Source organism: Parus major, chromosome 4A (genome assembly GCF_001522545.3).
Source record: "Parus major isolate Abel chromosome 4A, Parus_major1.1, whole genome shotgun sequence".
Lineage (NCBI taxonomy): Eukaryota > Metazoa > Chordata > Aves > Passeriformes > Paridae > Parus > Parus major.
This window is the reverse complement of record NC_031772.1, coordinates 12,660,942-12,676,537: the sequence shown is the minus strand read 5'-3', so window position 1 is coordinate 12,676,537 and position 15,596 is coordinate 12,660,942. Positions and strand designations below refer to the sequence as shown.

At 37.0% G+C, this 15,596-nt stretch overlaps 2 protein-coding genes across 16 annotated transcripts in view; one reads left to right on the top strand and one right to left on the bottom strand.

Moving 5' to 3' along the window:
• Nucleotides 1–15,596, top strand: part of MTMR1 (myotubularin related protein 1) — a 72,882-nt gene that overhangs the window by 17,413 nt on the left and 39,873 nt on the right. For 14 of the 15 annotated variants that reach the window (XM_015626083.3, XM_015626079.3, XM_015626081.3 and 11 more), the window contains 3 exons: nucleotides 692–784; nucleotides 7,195–7,308; nucleotides 8,702–8,878. In XM_015626083.3, coding sequence (XP_015481569.1) covers nucleotides 692–784; nucleotides 7,195–7,308; nucleotides 8,702–8,878 — 384 coding nt within the window. Of the gene's footprint in view, nucleotides 1–691; nucleotides 785–7,194; nucleotides 7,309–8,701; nucleotides 8,879–11,696; nucleotides 12,206–15,596 lie in introns of those variants that run through there. The other variant, XM_033514162.1, reaches the window with a different exon arrangement.
• Nucleotides 12,225–15,596, bottom strand: part of CD99L2 (CD99 molecule like 2) — a 43,996-nt gene continuing 40,624 nt past the window's right edge. The window contains exon 10 of the transcript XR_001521325.3: nucleotides 12,225–14,508. The gene's annotated coding sequence lies outside the window, so the exon portion shown is untranslated. The remainder of the gene's footprint in view (nucleotides 14,509–15,596) is intronic.

Here is a 15,596-nt window from a genome sequence, read left to right as displayed (position 1 = left end):
TTTTAATTATCTGAGTGTGTTAGAGAACTGTGACCCATTCATTTTTAACAGGAAACCTCTATGTGACATATAATAATAAAATAAATGAAAATGAAGTGTTTTGAATGCAATGGTGAAAAAAAGTCACGTGGCTTTTCCATGAGAATGAGGGATTGTAACTTATGCAGCTTTTGAATATAGAAGCAAGGAAAACAAGTAGGGTTTCTAAAGTTAAAATGGTTGGAGTTATTACTCTGATTTAAGGTTGAAGTGTTTAACACATGGGCTAATGGGGTACTAGAATAAATTGTTATGACATTCTGTCATAAGAAAAAGTGTCCAAAGGGCTCTGACTCTTAAAATGATGTGGTAGAAATAGAACGTATTTATGACAGGTGGATATGGAATAACCATTTTTTCAGTCTTAATAAATTCCTGCCAGTTTCACCCACTGGTAGAAATCAGCAGCTGTGCAGTAGAAGATGGGGAAGCAACTGGTAGAGCTTTCCAGCCCTGCTCAACACTGAAGGCATGTCCATAAGTGGATATTGGGATGCATTTTTAGTAGTTGAAAAATGCAGGTTAATGGAATGCAGGAAGACTTGCTTGTCTTGTTCACTACTGGAACATACTTAAGAGTTCCTGAGCTTTGCAGTGTTGGGATGGTACTGCAGACACACTAGACTGAAATGCAGTCTGCTCTGACTTCCAGAGAGTGGGACATGGAGATGATGACCATGCAGATGCTGACAGATCTCCCATTTTCCTTCAGTTCATTGACTGTGTTTGGCAAATGACAAAGCAGGTAAGATGCTGAAGAGTGTATTTCTATGAGGTATCAGTCTTTATCTTGGAAACATAATTTGTATATGAGAATGCATTCCTTTAAAGACTAGTAGCGTGTTTACCTGAAGTTGGTTGGTCTGTGGATGCACTATGTACACAGAGGGAAATTTCTGTTGAAAGTGAGGTACAAGGAGCTAGAGATTCTGTCTTGAAACTAAAATACCAGCAATTTTTTTTCTGATAAAATAGGCTTACAAAAGGTTTTCTGTTTACATAAATAAGAGTTGTTGATGAAATAAAATATTTGTGTTGCATATTCACTGGTGGAGTAAATGTCTGTATGGTTTTATATTGTTCTTAAGAAACAGCTAAAATCTGGGCTGATTGTGAACTGAAGGTAGTAGAGTTCTTTTATATATGTCTCAAATGTGGACATTTTCATCCTTATGTATATAGGACAGCATTTATACCATACAAGACTATTCTGTGGTAAGTTTTCTTACTTCCATGACTGCTCTTTCCTATAGATCAGGGGAGATCTCTGAAATTAGTGATTCTTAAGTTACCAAAATATTCAGCTTCTCATTTTTGTTCTGAAATGTTAACTCATCAAATGGATTTAGTCTTCATTTTCCTTACTTGTGTCTCCATGAGCAAAAACCTAAGCTTTTTTTTGTGCTTTTATATTGCCATTCTTTAATGGGATAATTGAAATAGGTTGTCCACATGAAGACTTTATTTCCAAGTGATTTAGAAGTTCTTGGTGCTTTACTCCTTTGGTTTTTACTTTCTGTAACTTTTACCTTCTATGTCTATATTTTATCTTCTCTCAATTTTTTTTACCTCCTTGAAGCCTGGATCTGTGCTTTTATGGTAAAAGCTGCTATACAGAAGTCTCTATAGTATATGGTTTGTTTTGAAGGCAGGAAGGTAACAGTCTGGTTCCATATGATCTTAGCACTCTCGGATCTCTTATCTTAGTCTCCTTGTTCTGAACATGGTTCTTAAAACTTATATCATAGTTTCCAAAACTTGTATTCAAAGTTCCCTGCTGTTATACTGGGCCCTTGTCTAGGGGGTCTTGTAGACTTTCTTTTTCAGTGTTTCTATATTTCAGCATTAATGTGCTGTTTAGTATACCTGGAGAAAATAAATTTAAAATTTTGTCCCTTTTTCAGAGGAAATCTAGTAAGAATAGCAAAGAGGAGCAGTTCTAAACACCTGGTAGGAACAAAAGTCCTCTGGGGAGATCCTTAATTGAGAGCAGCCTCTTCTATTTTTGTGATCTCCCTTGCTGCCTTCTGTTTCTTGCTATAAACACTTTAGTTCCCTCTAGTTTAGAAAACAGAAAGGGCTGGGGGCAGAGGGGGAATCTATGAAACATTTTGCCAATACCACATCTGTTCAAAACTTGGATCCAGAAATTGTTCTGAAATTTATGAACAGCAGTGACATTGAAAAACCGTTAATGTTGCACAGGAAATAAAATAGAAAAAGTTATTCTTGAAAAGTTTTGGCCCACTTGCTTTAATTTTCCAGTTGAACACTTAGAGAATGGATGTGAAGACTGTGATTTCCTTGACATACCAGACCAGACCTTTGAATAACAGGATTCGGTTTTATTGTTGTGTAGATTGTTTGCTTTTAAAACAGTGATAGTTTAGTGCTTTAGAATTCATGGTAAACATATGTGAAATGTTCCAAAGCTCAAATAAGTGTTAATGACTGCAGGAGGGTGTATGGGTCCTGGTTTAGGCATAGGCTAAAATCAAACAAATAGGCTCTTTTGGGGTCTAAGAGCCACATTCTTAAAACAGACACCTTAAAACAGTGAGAGAATCTCTAACTTCCCACTAAGATACAAATTTCCAGATAGCTTCAGACAATGAAATTTAGGCCTTGACAGCCTTATATTTTCCCTTGGTTTATGGTCTAGGTGACTGTGGTAGATTCACATTAACGTTTGGAGTAGTAAGAAAACACCCACGGAAGTGATTTCTTTGAGAGAAGCTGCTGGGAGCTTCCTTTGTGCCTGGGAAAGACCAAAAGCTGGCTCATTCTGAGAACTGACAACGTTTTGCACCATTTAGAAATTAGATCCACCTCTGTGAATTCTACATTTAATAAATCACAAGCCCGAGAACTAACTCTCTTTGCTTCTGGCCTCAAAAGGTAGCAGAGCTCTGGTGGGGCCGGCCCCACTCCCCTGCAGCCTGGGGGAGGCTGGACTGGACTCCAGCAGCTCCCGGGCTGGGGATGGAGGCTGCAGGGACCCAGCCCCAGGCTGGGCCGGGCCATGGCTGCTGACACCTTGCTGACACTAAGCCTCCCCCCAGCCCGCACTGATGGCTCCAGGCTGAGCCTGGCCTTCCAGTGGCTGCCGGGCAGAGGGAGGGGCCCAGCACGGTCTGAAATGCAACACCGTGACTGCTGCAGCCACTGCCTATGACCATCTGCAGGCCTGGCAAGATTTAATTCTTTCAGTGCAAAGATGAGACCTGCAGACCACAATTCCCCCCTCAAGAGCAAAGGAGAAAGTGGGAACACGTAGAAGACAATGTGAAAACACTGAGGTCAGTAAAGAAAGAGTCAAGGCCTAGATGGAAGGTGAATGAGGAGATGCGTTAGTGTTGGGCTGAAAAATTCTTTTGGTAGGGCTGTGGAAATGGACAATGACATACTGAAATATCCCCTTTAATTAATGAGAGAGTATGGGAGGATGAAGCATTCAAACTGTAGATAGGAGCAGAGGCATCAATTGATGAAGCCAAGCAGATGCTGGAGTAGCTGTGATCCCCATGAGAAGCTTGAACAGAGAGTGAGATGAGAGTTGATGTAGACCCTTTGCCCCCAGGGAGAGAAGAAAAAGCCTGTGTTCCCAGAGATGACTACAGAGATAGATGAAGAAAACCTTTGCTTTGAACAACTCATCCTTAAAACAGTACCCCATGAGTTCATGGCCCAAGGACACACCTCTATGAAGGCTGTGAAAATGGGAGGAATGTCACAATGCAGAACTTTTCCCTGGCAGTTGCTATTCATGGAAATGAAAAGTGACAAGAAAACTTTCTTTTGGAGAAGTCTCTATGGCATGACAAGAGAAAACTCCTCTCCCTACAAGAACTAATGAAAGACTATTGTATAGTTGGTACTGATTTAACATCCCAGGTTTTGTCTCTGCGTTGTCAGTTGGGAAGAGAAAGAAGTTAGGCAGGGGGAGGAAAAGTGTTCTGGAGGTTTTATTCTGATGCTTCTTATTCTTGTAGTCCTGTTAATAAAGTTTCTTTATACCTTTCAAGATGTAAGCCTGTTTTGCCCTTCTCCTAATCCATATCTCACAGCAAGAAATGAGTAAGTACACTGGTGATTTTAGCCAGCACTAAACCCACCACAATGACACACAAATGTGATAATGGAGAGCCTGAGAGAAGTACATTGACATCAGATTTTAATTAAAAAACATATGATGAAGTGATTTCCTTCCTTTGTTAGTAAATTCTGATGATACTGAGCAGCAGATGTCATATTGGAAAGGCCACATGTGATCTGATGAAATACTGATGCCTGCTTAAAAATGAAACAGAACTGTAAAATTTTAAGTTCAAAGCTTTGAAGTTGAAAGTTTAACTTCCTACCTTTCATGCACAGAACTCTCACAGGAGAAGGTCTGTTTAAAAGTCTGCAGAAAGTTTCATCCTGTTTGTTACTGTGTGTCAGGTATTGCTGGAGATGCATTTTTCATTGGATTCAGCAGTGCGCTGTTCCTCTGTCTAGTGCTCAATTAACCATTTTTGTCTGTTGCACAGTTGTTCTGCCAAGTGTTTCAATGTTAAATGTTACTGTAGTACAGAACAAATTCATTGATTAAAAAGCAAGTATATTTTGCATATCTCTGAATCAAATGCCACTTGTCGTCATCAGACTTTAACAAGATAATTTCTTTTTTTAAATGCTACTTTACAAAAACCCTCAACAACTCCAGCAGCAACAAGTGGGAGAATTTAACAACCCATTTGTTTTCTCATAATTAGTGGATTTGAAAAGTAAATTTCCATTTGGGGAATTTTCCCACCTGAATCTTAAAGCAGATGCTAATACGCTTGGAACTACAGAGGAAGGTATTTTTAGGTCAGTGATTTTTCAGCAGCAGTAATAGAAGCTCTACAGTTTTGATACAACAGCTCCAACAGTACAACTTTTGTCTCCAAAGACCGTGTTTCAGTAAAGTGCTATCACTTATTAATAAACTAGTTGGAGTGCAACCACTGATGTATGGAATTTTGAATATGCTTCACTGGATTGGAATAGTGGCGATGTTGGCATCTTTCTGATTAGTATGGACCTGTCAAAACACAGAACCCTGATGTGACAAGGCTCATTAAATGCTTTCAGTTAAAGAAAGTCCCTTTAGGAGACGCTTTGTCTTCAAAATTTTTTCGAAATATCATCTTGATGCTTTGGAAATTATTTTTGTTCCCTGTACCTGATTGCTGCTTTGAGCTGGACACAGCAGGCTGAGATCTGAGATCCAGTGAATTTTCTCCTGACTTGGTTCAGCACACCTGCTTGTCAAGTTCTGTTCATCCTTCCTTTAAGTAATAGCTGTGTTTTTAACATCATTGTTTTGTAATTAAGTTTTAGCATGATTTCCTAGTGAGAAGGAAGTTCAAAAGTAGTAACTTATGAACATGACTGAAAAAGAGATTCTGATAATCTTGATTTTTGGTAATTTCCTCTATGCCTTATAAAAACAAATGGTGAGGAGGTTGAAAATATCCCATGATTTGTAAGAGAAACCACAATGTGAGCACACTGTGCTGGTGATCAATGCACAATCATTGCAGAGTCATAAGAAGGCTCCCATTCATTTTCTGTGTCATGGTGCTAATAGTCTCCTTACTCAGAATTTTCAGTCAAAAGGTGGTATGTATTAGCATGAGAAGTCTTGGAAAGAGAATGTTTTTACAACACTTGTCTTAGATCAGTCTTTCTTTTTATAGAACATTGTTAAAAACTTTGATCTTTCTGGGTTCATTACAAGCACACCCATTGTGTGTTACTCAACTCTTTACTTTCAACATGAATAAACATTTCCCCTTCATAAATCACAGCTGACACTAAAGAGGAATTTCTGGATCAGCTAGTTCACCCGCAGTCCCAATTGCTGTTGCTCCTCCTAACTATAGGAGTCATCTTTAAGTAGCTCTTGAGTCATTTGCCAAGGTATTCAGTGTTCTTTAGTGGCACAAAACAGAATGAGTCCTCTGCTTTCTGCACATCTGAAATATTGAGTTAAAATTTCTCCATATAGCAGGAAATTTTGCCTTATGAATCTAAAACTTTGCCTTTTAGACTTCTTTGAAGATGTTGTGTTTTAGAGGGAATGCACAAAGTTTGTTTCGTTTGTCCTGAACATTATTCTCTTATTACATGCTCATTATTGTTAATGAGAGAAATGCTGCCTCTTAAGTTTTCCTTAAATCTTCTCAATTTTTTATTATTCTAAATGTCTATCATTCTATGTCTGTATTTGCTATCATTGTCATGCTGGACACTAAGTTATTTTAGCACATCAAGCAGTTGCCACATGTAGTCTTACTATAACATTTGATTGAAAAAGGACTTTTTCCATCTGAACGGGCAGCAGCCCACACAGTTTGCAGTAATTTCTTAATTTATGAATTTTTAGAGCACTACAGATTGGGAGAAATATTTTCAGATTTCCGACTGTTTGGCTTAGAATCTATCAGGTAACCTCTGCCTGAGAATAAAATATCTAAGGATGCTCAGGGAAATAAGAGTTCTTTCATTTCAGATGCACAGAATTTGCTTTCCCATACAGAAGAAGAGGGATTAAAGACTTATTGTATGTAGCTGATGGTAAACTCAGGGTGAAATGGAGAAAAGTAACCTGCTTGAGTAGAAAGTGAAAGAAAAGTTTTAAATCAATGTTAAGCACAATTTAGCAGTCTTTATTATTAAATTCATTGAATGTTGAAACAGGAAATAAAACTCTTAAATGCTATTATCTTGCTTTTTATTTTCTTTTTTTTTTTTTTACCCAAATTGTTTTCTTGTTCTGTAATAAGAAATATAAATCATATGTTTAAGATGGTTTAGGGTAGAACAGAATACTGTTAGAGCTTCTTCAAATAGATTGCTTTGTATCACCAGTTTCACATCAGCTAATGTTTGTATTCTGGTGCACTTGAATAATGAATGTAAAGTATAGCTCCAAGAAGTATTTGTAAAGAACTGCATAGGTGAAATGAACTATTGAAGTGGGAGTTACTGAAATTGCTGAGTTTTCCTGAAAATAATCCCTAAGTAGGAAAAAAACTGTACCTGAATTATTTGGTTATTTCTTATGTCTTTCTTCCTTTCTACACTGCTTAAAGGAATTTTACCCTTTTTTTTTTGTAATATCAGTTTCCTGCAGCATTTGAATTCAACGAGTTATTTTTGATCACCATTCTGGATCACCTTTATAGTTGTCTATTTGGAACTTTCTTATGCAACTGTGAAAAAGAGAGATTAAAAGAGGTAAATAATCATTATAATGCACATTCTTGGTTTTCTGATTTTATATAAAAATAAACTAAGAACATCCAAGCTATGTTTTTTAATACACTTGGCACATAGTCTTAAAAAACAATGCAGACATTACATTTCATGGTATGAGAAATAAATACTGAATGCCCTACCATTAAGTAAGGTGGCACTTGGGCTTCTTTAGTTATCATCTGTTTGGGGGGTGGTTGAGAGTTTTAGTAAGTCCTCTTGCAGGTATTTTTAGCCAAAATACAAAATCTTAAATAATAGTAATTATCAAATTATATTAGCATTTTTTTCACTGTTTCCAAAGGAACCCCTGTGTGTGACTTGGCAGGTTACTATAGGACATAACTGGATGGAACTTGTGGTTGAGGACACCAGAAATTAAAATTATCTAAGTGAATGAAGTTAGGACTCAATGAAATATGAAGTGTTTGTGAAGAAAAATTAACAGTTTGTTAATATGCCAAGTACACTTCTGCTTACTTGTGGCTTTGTTGTTTTTGCTATCTCATTTTTTGAAGGAAGTTACAATTCCTTGTTATATTAAGTTTGGCTTTTTTGGTTTTAGTTTGTCTCCACTGCTTCTGTAGGGGAAAAATTGCATGTAAATACCACAAGATGGAGCTGAATAACATGTTCTTAGCAAATGCAGGGTTTCCAGACAGCTTTCTTTCATAAATAAATAGTCATATGCAATTATCAATAAAAAAATACAATTTAAGGCACAGCAGTAGTAGAAATACATGCTTTACAACACTGAAGGAGTTTAAATTTGCAAGATGAATCTGATGTAAGTTCAGATTTCCAATCTTTGATCTAACCATTATTATGCTGATTAAATTTAGACTAATACAACTTTCAGAAGTGCAAATAAAGGTACAAGTAGTCAGTTTAAGGCATAATATCAATTAGTTATTAGGAGCAATTAGTATGACTAGAAAATTGAATAATTATTATTCACAGACACTGTTTTAGGTCTTCCAAACTCCATATCTCTTCACTGATATTCTTGTTAAAGCGAACCTTTTTAGTTTAGTTGGTCAGTGTGTAACCATGTCTTTAAGTAGCTGTGTGTATTGCTGTAAATTATGAGCAATACAGGTTGTTTTTGCTCAACTAGACTTTGGTGTCTCTGAAAATAATGTGTCTAAATCTCCTTTCTCTATTAGCCTTGGACCAAAATAAGTGTTCAGATGTTTTGCTAAAGTTTTAATGTTGTTTAATGATTGGCTACTGGAAGTGTTCTCAGACTGCATGTAATTTTCTAGTAGATAAGGTAATATTCTGTCAGAATTACTGATACTTAGATATTAACATCATATTTTAAAATTTTCCAATCCACATCATTGATTTTTTATTTTAACTTTTTTTCAATCAGGAGTTGAGCACAAAGACTGTATCTCTGTGGTCCTATATAAACAGCCAATTAGAGGAATTCACAAATCCCTTCTATGTAAACTATGAAAACCATGTCCTGTATCCTGTTGCCAGTCTGAACCATTTGGAACTGTGGGTGAACTACTACATCAGGTGGAACCCAAGGATGCGGCCTCAGGTATGAGCTTTCACTTGTCTTCACTGTTTTATTGAAGGTCACAGAGATTGAGATAAATTATTTTTTTTCCTAGTGTCAAATGCAGCGTTTAATACAAAAGTGCTCATCTGTTGCATATATTTCAGCTGATAGGGAAAAAGGTGTTTGGCATGAAGATGATGCAGGATATGGTCAAACTTGGAAAAAAGAAGTCACACACAAACTAGGGAGTTACAGTATCACTGTATTGGCTTGTAAAGATTAGCAGTCTTTTTGTGTCAGAAGATTACTTTTATAATACTTTGTAACACTTTTTAATACTTTTATTGCCTTAACCTTCTAGTAGTTTCTGTGTGCCTTTGTTTTTAATCAAGTTTCGCCCTTTCCCCAGCACTGACATAAAATGTATCAGCAGTTTCTGAAAGAACTGGACTAGACCAAATCATTTTGCAGGTTCTCTAAACTAAGCATCCCATGGATACTTGTTTTCAATTGACTTTTATAGTGTGAAAAACGAGATTGACTTAATAAATTATAAAAAGTTTAATATAAACAAAAAGACAATTAGGAGACAAAAGAAATAAAGCAAAGGGTTAAAACTGCTGGGTGCCCCTGGTGGGGTTTCCAGGAACACACCTGGTATCTTGGGAACACTCTTTTTATCCCCTCCTGCTGTGAGGGTTTAATGCATATTCAAACGTTTTCAAGAAGTATTTAGTATGTCCCCTCCCTGGTTCTGCCTATTTAGAACATGCTCTGTATAGTTTTTATTTTTTGCTGATTATCATTATTTTGAGTCTTGTTTCCTTTCTTCTTGCAAATGGTCAGTGTTGATAAGTCCAGGCCCCTCATCCTTCCTTTGATGGCAACTGGGCTTCATATCTTTCCCCCTCCCACTGCCAACGGCCTGGTCCTGGCTGCTGATAACAGTTTGGTCTCCATTTCCTGCTGCTGATAACAGCCTGGTTTCCACTGTCCTTCTGCTGGAAACAGCTTGGTCCTCCCATTGTCCTGCCTGTTGGAGTTACCTTGCCTTGTCCAGATGAAACATATCCCTACCGTTCAGAATTCCTTTCTAAGCCTATAACTTGCTAAGAGAGAGAAGAATATAGCAAAAGCATATAGCATATAACATTTATCATAATACTTGCGAAAAGCCAATATTTACAATATGAATTCACAACAATCGTTTTTAGCTGGCATACTAAAGATTAAACATTCCCCATAAATTGTCCTTGATTCATCCAGTATTTGTTCTTATAAGTAATATCTGCTATTCAGATAAATCTCTAAATCTCATCAGACAAATGTTCCATATGCTGTCATGATTAGAAGTCTGAAAAATGAGCAATCACGTTGTGTCACAACCATAATATATCTGAGTGTGCTACACCATCTTTTTTAAGGTAACATTACAAGGTACTCCCCAAGGTACCCCCAATCATATTATGATAAATTACCTTTATTAAGTGATTGCTTGAAAGCTACTTTCATCTTCTAGCAGTTAGAATGAGATGTGAATTTCAGACTTATTAGGCATCCACAAGTCAGAGGCTGTTGTTAAGATGGTGTTCCAAGGTAAGTTTCAAGGACACTTGGATTTCTACCACTACACTGGTAGAAGTCCAGGTATCTGAGAAATTCCTTTTAAGGTCCTGGAAAAGTCTGGCTTGCTTGCTTTTCTCACTGAGGTGTCTCCTCTGAGCTGCTTTGTTTCTCTTACTTGTTAGGACTTTGAAAGATGGTGTATTTTAAGTTATGTAATTTTCAAGTGTAATTGTCAGCTGCTTTTTAGCAAAATACCAACTTTCTGTTAGCCTGTTTGCTGAATACAATTTGGGTGGTGCTTGCACTACATGCAGTAGTGTTGGTTTATGACTTGTATTTGATTGAGATCTCCAGGCCTTGAGAGCAAACAGGCTTTGTGTACCACATGAAAGCCAGTCCTGGTCCAAAAGAGGGAGAGTGGGGAAGAGATAACATAATGAAGTGATACTAGAGCTGTCACCTCTTAGTGAAAGCTCTGTTCACTGCCTTTGTCACTGAATGCTCTGCCTGCTTCTCTGGGACATGCTCCTCAGTCACTCTGGCATGTGAGACTCATTCAGCATCTGAGAGCAGGTCCCCCCAGAAGCAGCTGAAGGGAACAAAACGTAATGGTCCTGGTAACTACCTTAACTTTCCTGTCACCTGCTTTTCTTGAAGTACTTAAAATGTTTCAACATTTTAGTTCTACCACGTAGTTTTGTCTTGGTACATCATCCCTTTCCTCTTGTCTCTGGCCTTTAGCCTTTATGTGATATTGATGACCAATATTTGGGAGTGTTTCACATCTACTTGGATAAATTAGCAGCAGAAATTACAATTTTTTGTTGCAGAATTGCATTTTCCAGTCTAATTATAAAGGCACAAACTCATACAAGCAAATAAATAATCAGTTTCTGCAATCTCCAATATACTAAGTTGCTTTCCTCTGTATTTGCATTGTCTGGTGTCACACCCTGTTAACCAATTCAATAACATTCAGATGCATTCAGTGACAGAAAAAAAGACAATGACCCTTGTGACACCCAGCAGGTCTTCACTTATCTTCAGTGAAAAAAATTTTTAATCAGTGGATTTATTAAAATAATGGGCATCCCTGCCTACTGATAAAAGGTGATTTTGTTGAATAACTTTTAATGTGTTCTCTTGATTCTCAAGTAACTATAAGAGAAAATCAAATATTTAACATGAGTAAGTTCTCTGATGATTACTTCATCACTAATGAACCTTGTGCTGTTTTATCATCTGCAAAAACATCTTTAGAAAACTAAAACATGTTTTTGTTTTTTTTAAGAGCTCACCAAAAAGAAGAAAAGGCCCAATAGGTGAATTTAAGGGAAGATGAATAATAGTACTTTGAATATAATCGGAATAGATCTTTGATACCCATTTTCAACAAACTTGGTGTTATGGGAGAGAAATCTCACAGGAGCAGAAGGGCAGGTTTTGGTTGGAAGCAATATTTTAGGTTTTCTCATTTCTCATTGATTAGTGAGCTTGATTTTTAAATGGACTGAGAAAAGTTTCATTGCACTTCATTGCCTTTTCTATTGAAAATGAGCATATATGACCTGTAACTTTTTTAAATTTTAAAATTACTGAATGTTAACTTGATATAACCATTTATTTGTTTTTGTATTATTGTACTCTGTCTTCAAATATCTGTGTCTCAGCCTTTACCAAGGTGCTACAGTCTGAGCATATTCTTCATTGTCCTAGGACATACAGAGTTTAGCAGTGTTCTTATGTTCCATAATGATTGCTTAGAATGATATAACCTGTCTAAGCTTTGTTGAAGCCTGAGATGGTGGTTTTGATCATATTTATTTGCATCAAGAGCTCTGTTTATTTTGTATTGCAATAGATCTTGTGCACTTAAGGACACACAGCCTCTTTCCATAGGGTTCAAAGCTCAGGAGTCTGAGAAGTGAATACTTACTGTGGAAAATTCTAGGTTAAATGTGGTCATCTCTTGTTACTAAATCATGCTGCAACAAGTTCATTCTAATTCTTAAGTGAAATAAAATGTTCTTCGGTTTGAGTTTGGAGGCATTACATCATTATTGACTTCTTGTCCCAAGAAAATCAGATAGATTTAAGTTCTGTCTTATTTGAGTTCATTGACTGAGAAGACCTTTTTCAGATTTGCCCTTTCTTTGAGTTGGAGAAATGTATATTTGTATGTGATGTGTGAAAGAGAAGCTCTTCCATTCTCTTATACAGAGGTGTGGGCTCTGTGGGTATGGCCTTCCAGATAGTCTGGAATACATTATATAATATCATGCTTTTGAATTTTTTCAGTGGATATATATTTTTCTGTTTTCTATGTAGTCATTTCATTGTCTTCTTGATACTGTTTGAGGAGTTCTGGCTGCCAGATATCATTAGATATCTCCTTGGGCATCCCTGGAAGGTGGGGAGAACACAACAGTGATGTTCTTGAATCTTGATCTTGTTCTGATCTCTGCAGGGGAAATATTTTTGAGCTAACATATCCCATCATTCATATATGCAGAGCATGAGTAAAAGTTCCAGTCCTTTCAAGTCAAGCTGTGAGAGGCAAAGAAAATAATGCAAGTTTTGCACAGTCTGTTAGGATATATTTAGTTCTTTTTGTGCTTTCTTGAAAATTAGTTTTAACTCTTGGAGGACAGGGCTTAGTTTAATTTTGGTTTTATGTGGTTTTTTGGGGTTTTTTTCTATGCCTTGTAATTTTTCATCAAGCTCTGTTCTGTAAATTTGGCCACAGTGCTCATGTTAATAATATAGAAATCCCTGTCCTTTCTCAAATTCATTCTTTTCTTTGTGTGTGTCTGTCTGTCCAGAGTAAAAAGCTAGCATCATTTATTGCCTAGAAATTAAATTCATCTAATGTAATGGGATCATCTGCTTAAAACAATCACAAAACTTCTGTGGAAGAGTCAGAGTAATTCTGTTGGCTGGTTAGCAGCTCACTTAAAGATGTGAAAGGGAAAGGTAGGAATAAGTAAAGCCATTTGTTTGGTATATACAGAAATTACTGTAAAGTATATAAATAACTTACAATTGCTGCTTTTATTTGATGCTGTTGCAGAAGGATTTGATGTGCTAGACAGTTGAGCAGTCAGATGTTAGCTGAGCTTCAGTGTCAATAAACACAAAATAGTGTATACTGAAAACAACAAATAAGATCCTGAGTGTCACTGGGAAAATTTCTGTCAATAAACCGGAAAACATAACTACTGAAATGCTTTATCCTGCATGTAACAGGATAATGTGTAACTTACTGCATATAACTTACTGTCTAGCACATGGAGTGTTCATGTATTTATCCCTGCCTTCAGTCACACTGCCTGGTATGTTCCTCTCTGAGCAAGTGGACATTGGGATGTTTTTAAATGTCCTCACATTTGATTTACCACCATTTTGTGGCAGGACAGAGCTGTCATACGGCTCAGGAATTGCTTGGTATTGCGGGTCCTGAGTCCCTCTTTTTGAATGAAAGAGCGAGGCAGGAGATGTCAGGAGAAGGAGTTGCCTTGGGTTAGACAGATGAATGTTACCTTAGCAAAGCAGATTTCATCCCTGCAACTAACAAAGAGTTTCTAGTGAGATGAGGCAGATTTTTGCCAGTACCTGGTAGTTTCTCTCTATTTGAGTGTCAAGTCCAGATTTCAAGAGTCTAATTTACTGCAGATAATTTTAATCTACAGATAAAATTCTCAGTATTCAATCAGTATTGAATAAAACAGAGACTAACTGCTTATCCTGGATGCTGAAAGAATCTGTAGTTACCTAAGAAAAATAAATTGGTATCCTATAGTGAGTGTCAGAATGTGCATAGAATAGGGGAAGCTAGTACTGTGCAAATAAGCTTCATTTTTGGGAGTTTCTGACACATTTTGAAGGGCAAGAACTCAATTTCTCTCATGTCTTAGATGTCTAAATCTAAATGGGCTGTAGCTTTTAACAGGCAATGGCATCAGCTTGTAGCACATACAGTTTCCTGAGTCAAGTTTCCTGAGAAATATATCAGTTGTTCCAGTTCCCACCTGGTAGCATTCACAATTTCTCTCCTTGCTTTTTCAGGAGGCCAGGGGTTTTTGCTAGATTTCTCAGGAGCACACCTGTACAAAAAATGTGGAAATATTGACTGTTATTGAAAATTGCTGTCTTCATCATTTGAGATTGCCTTTTGCAAGTGTCCTGTTAACTAGGCTGTTAGAGTTCCAGTTCTTCACAAAGAGGAACAAAAAAGCTCAGGTGAAAGATATTCTTGTCTTTCCAATGCACAGAGTAAGTTTTTGGAAAACTGACAGTCTTAAGTTGAGCAATGAATTTAAAATAAATATTTTCTTCTGTAGCTTTTCTTCCCTGTTGCAAAAATAGATGAAGTGTGTTCATTGAACAGGACAAAATGCATTTACTTTTGAACAATTTTCATGTGAATGGCTGTCCTTGAGCAAGTAGAATAACACACAGTAGATATCTATCCAATTAAGATTTGGTGGTACTATAAGTGAGTAGCTGTTATAATTTCTCTTATATCTATCGTTGTGTCAACAAATTTTGCTATCCAAAAGCACTTCAGGATCCTGAAGGATTCCTTGGGAATGAAAACCTGAAAATCAATACTGAAAGTGAGCTGTAGTAATTCTGTGAAGAGGAAGGCTTGAATTTTTGAGGAAATGAAGCTGTCTTATGTCTAGGTGGTTTTTATGTGGGATGTAGTATGTATTGGTATAGGATAACTATAATTTCTCTGGCCATAGTATAAAAAAAAAAAAAACAACTTTATTTTTCCTCAAATCCTTCCTCAGCAGGAATAATTCATCATAACTGTGGAGTGGCATGTGCTCAGCATTACACTGCAGCAGGTTCTGCTTTTGATGTATGTGGATAATTCAGTTTTACAAATAGTTTCATATCAGTGGTATTTTTAGCAATAAAGAACATTTTGGCAGTGTTCTAAGTATTTTTCTGCTCAACGTAGGCAGTAGGCACCCTGTCGTTAAGGTGGAGGAAAAGCACCTGCTTTTGAATGAAACAGGCAGCAAAGGAAGCTAAATGAGGAAAATAACTGCCACCCATTTTGACTGGTTAATTCACTCCTCTCTCTGCCAGAGAGGAGAAACTCTGGGGAGATAGGGAAACTGGCAGAGGGAAGGGAAGGGAAGGGAAGGGAAGGGAAGGGAAGGGAAGGGAAGGGAAGGGA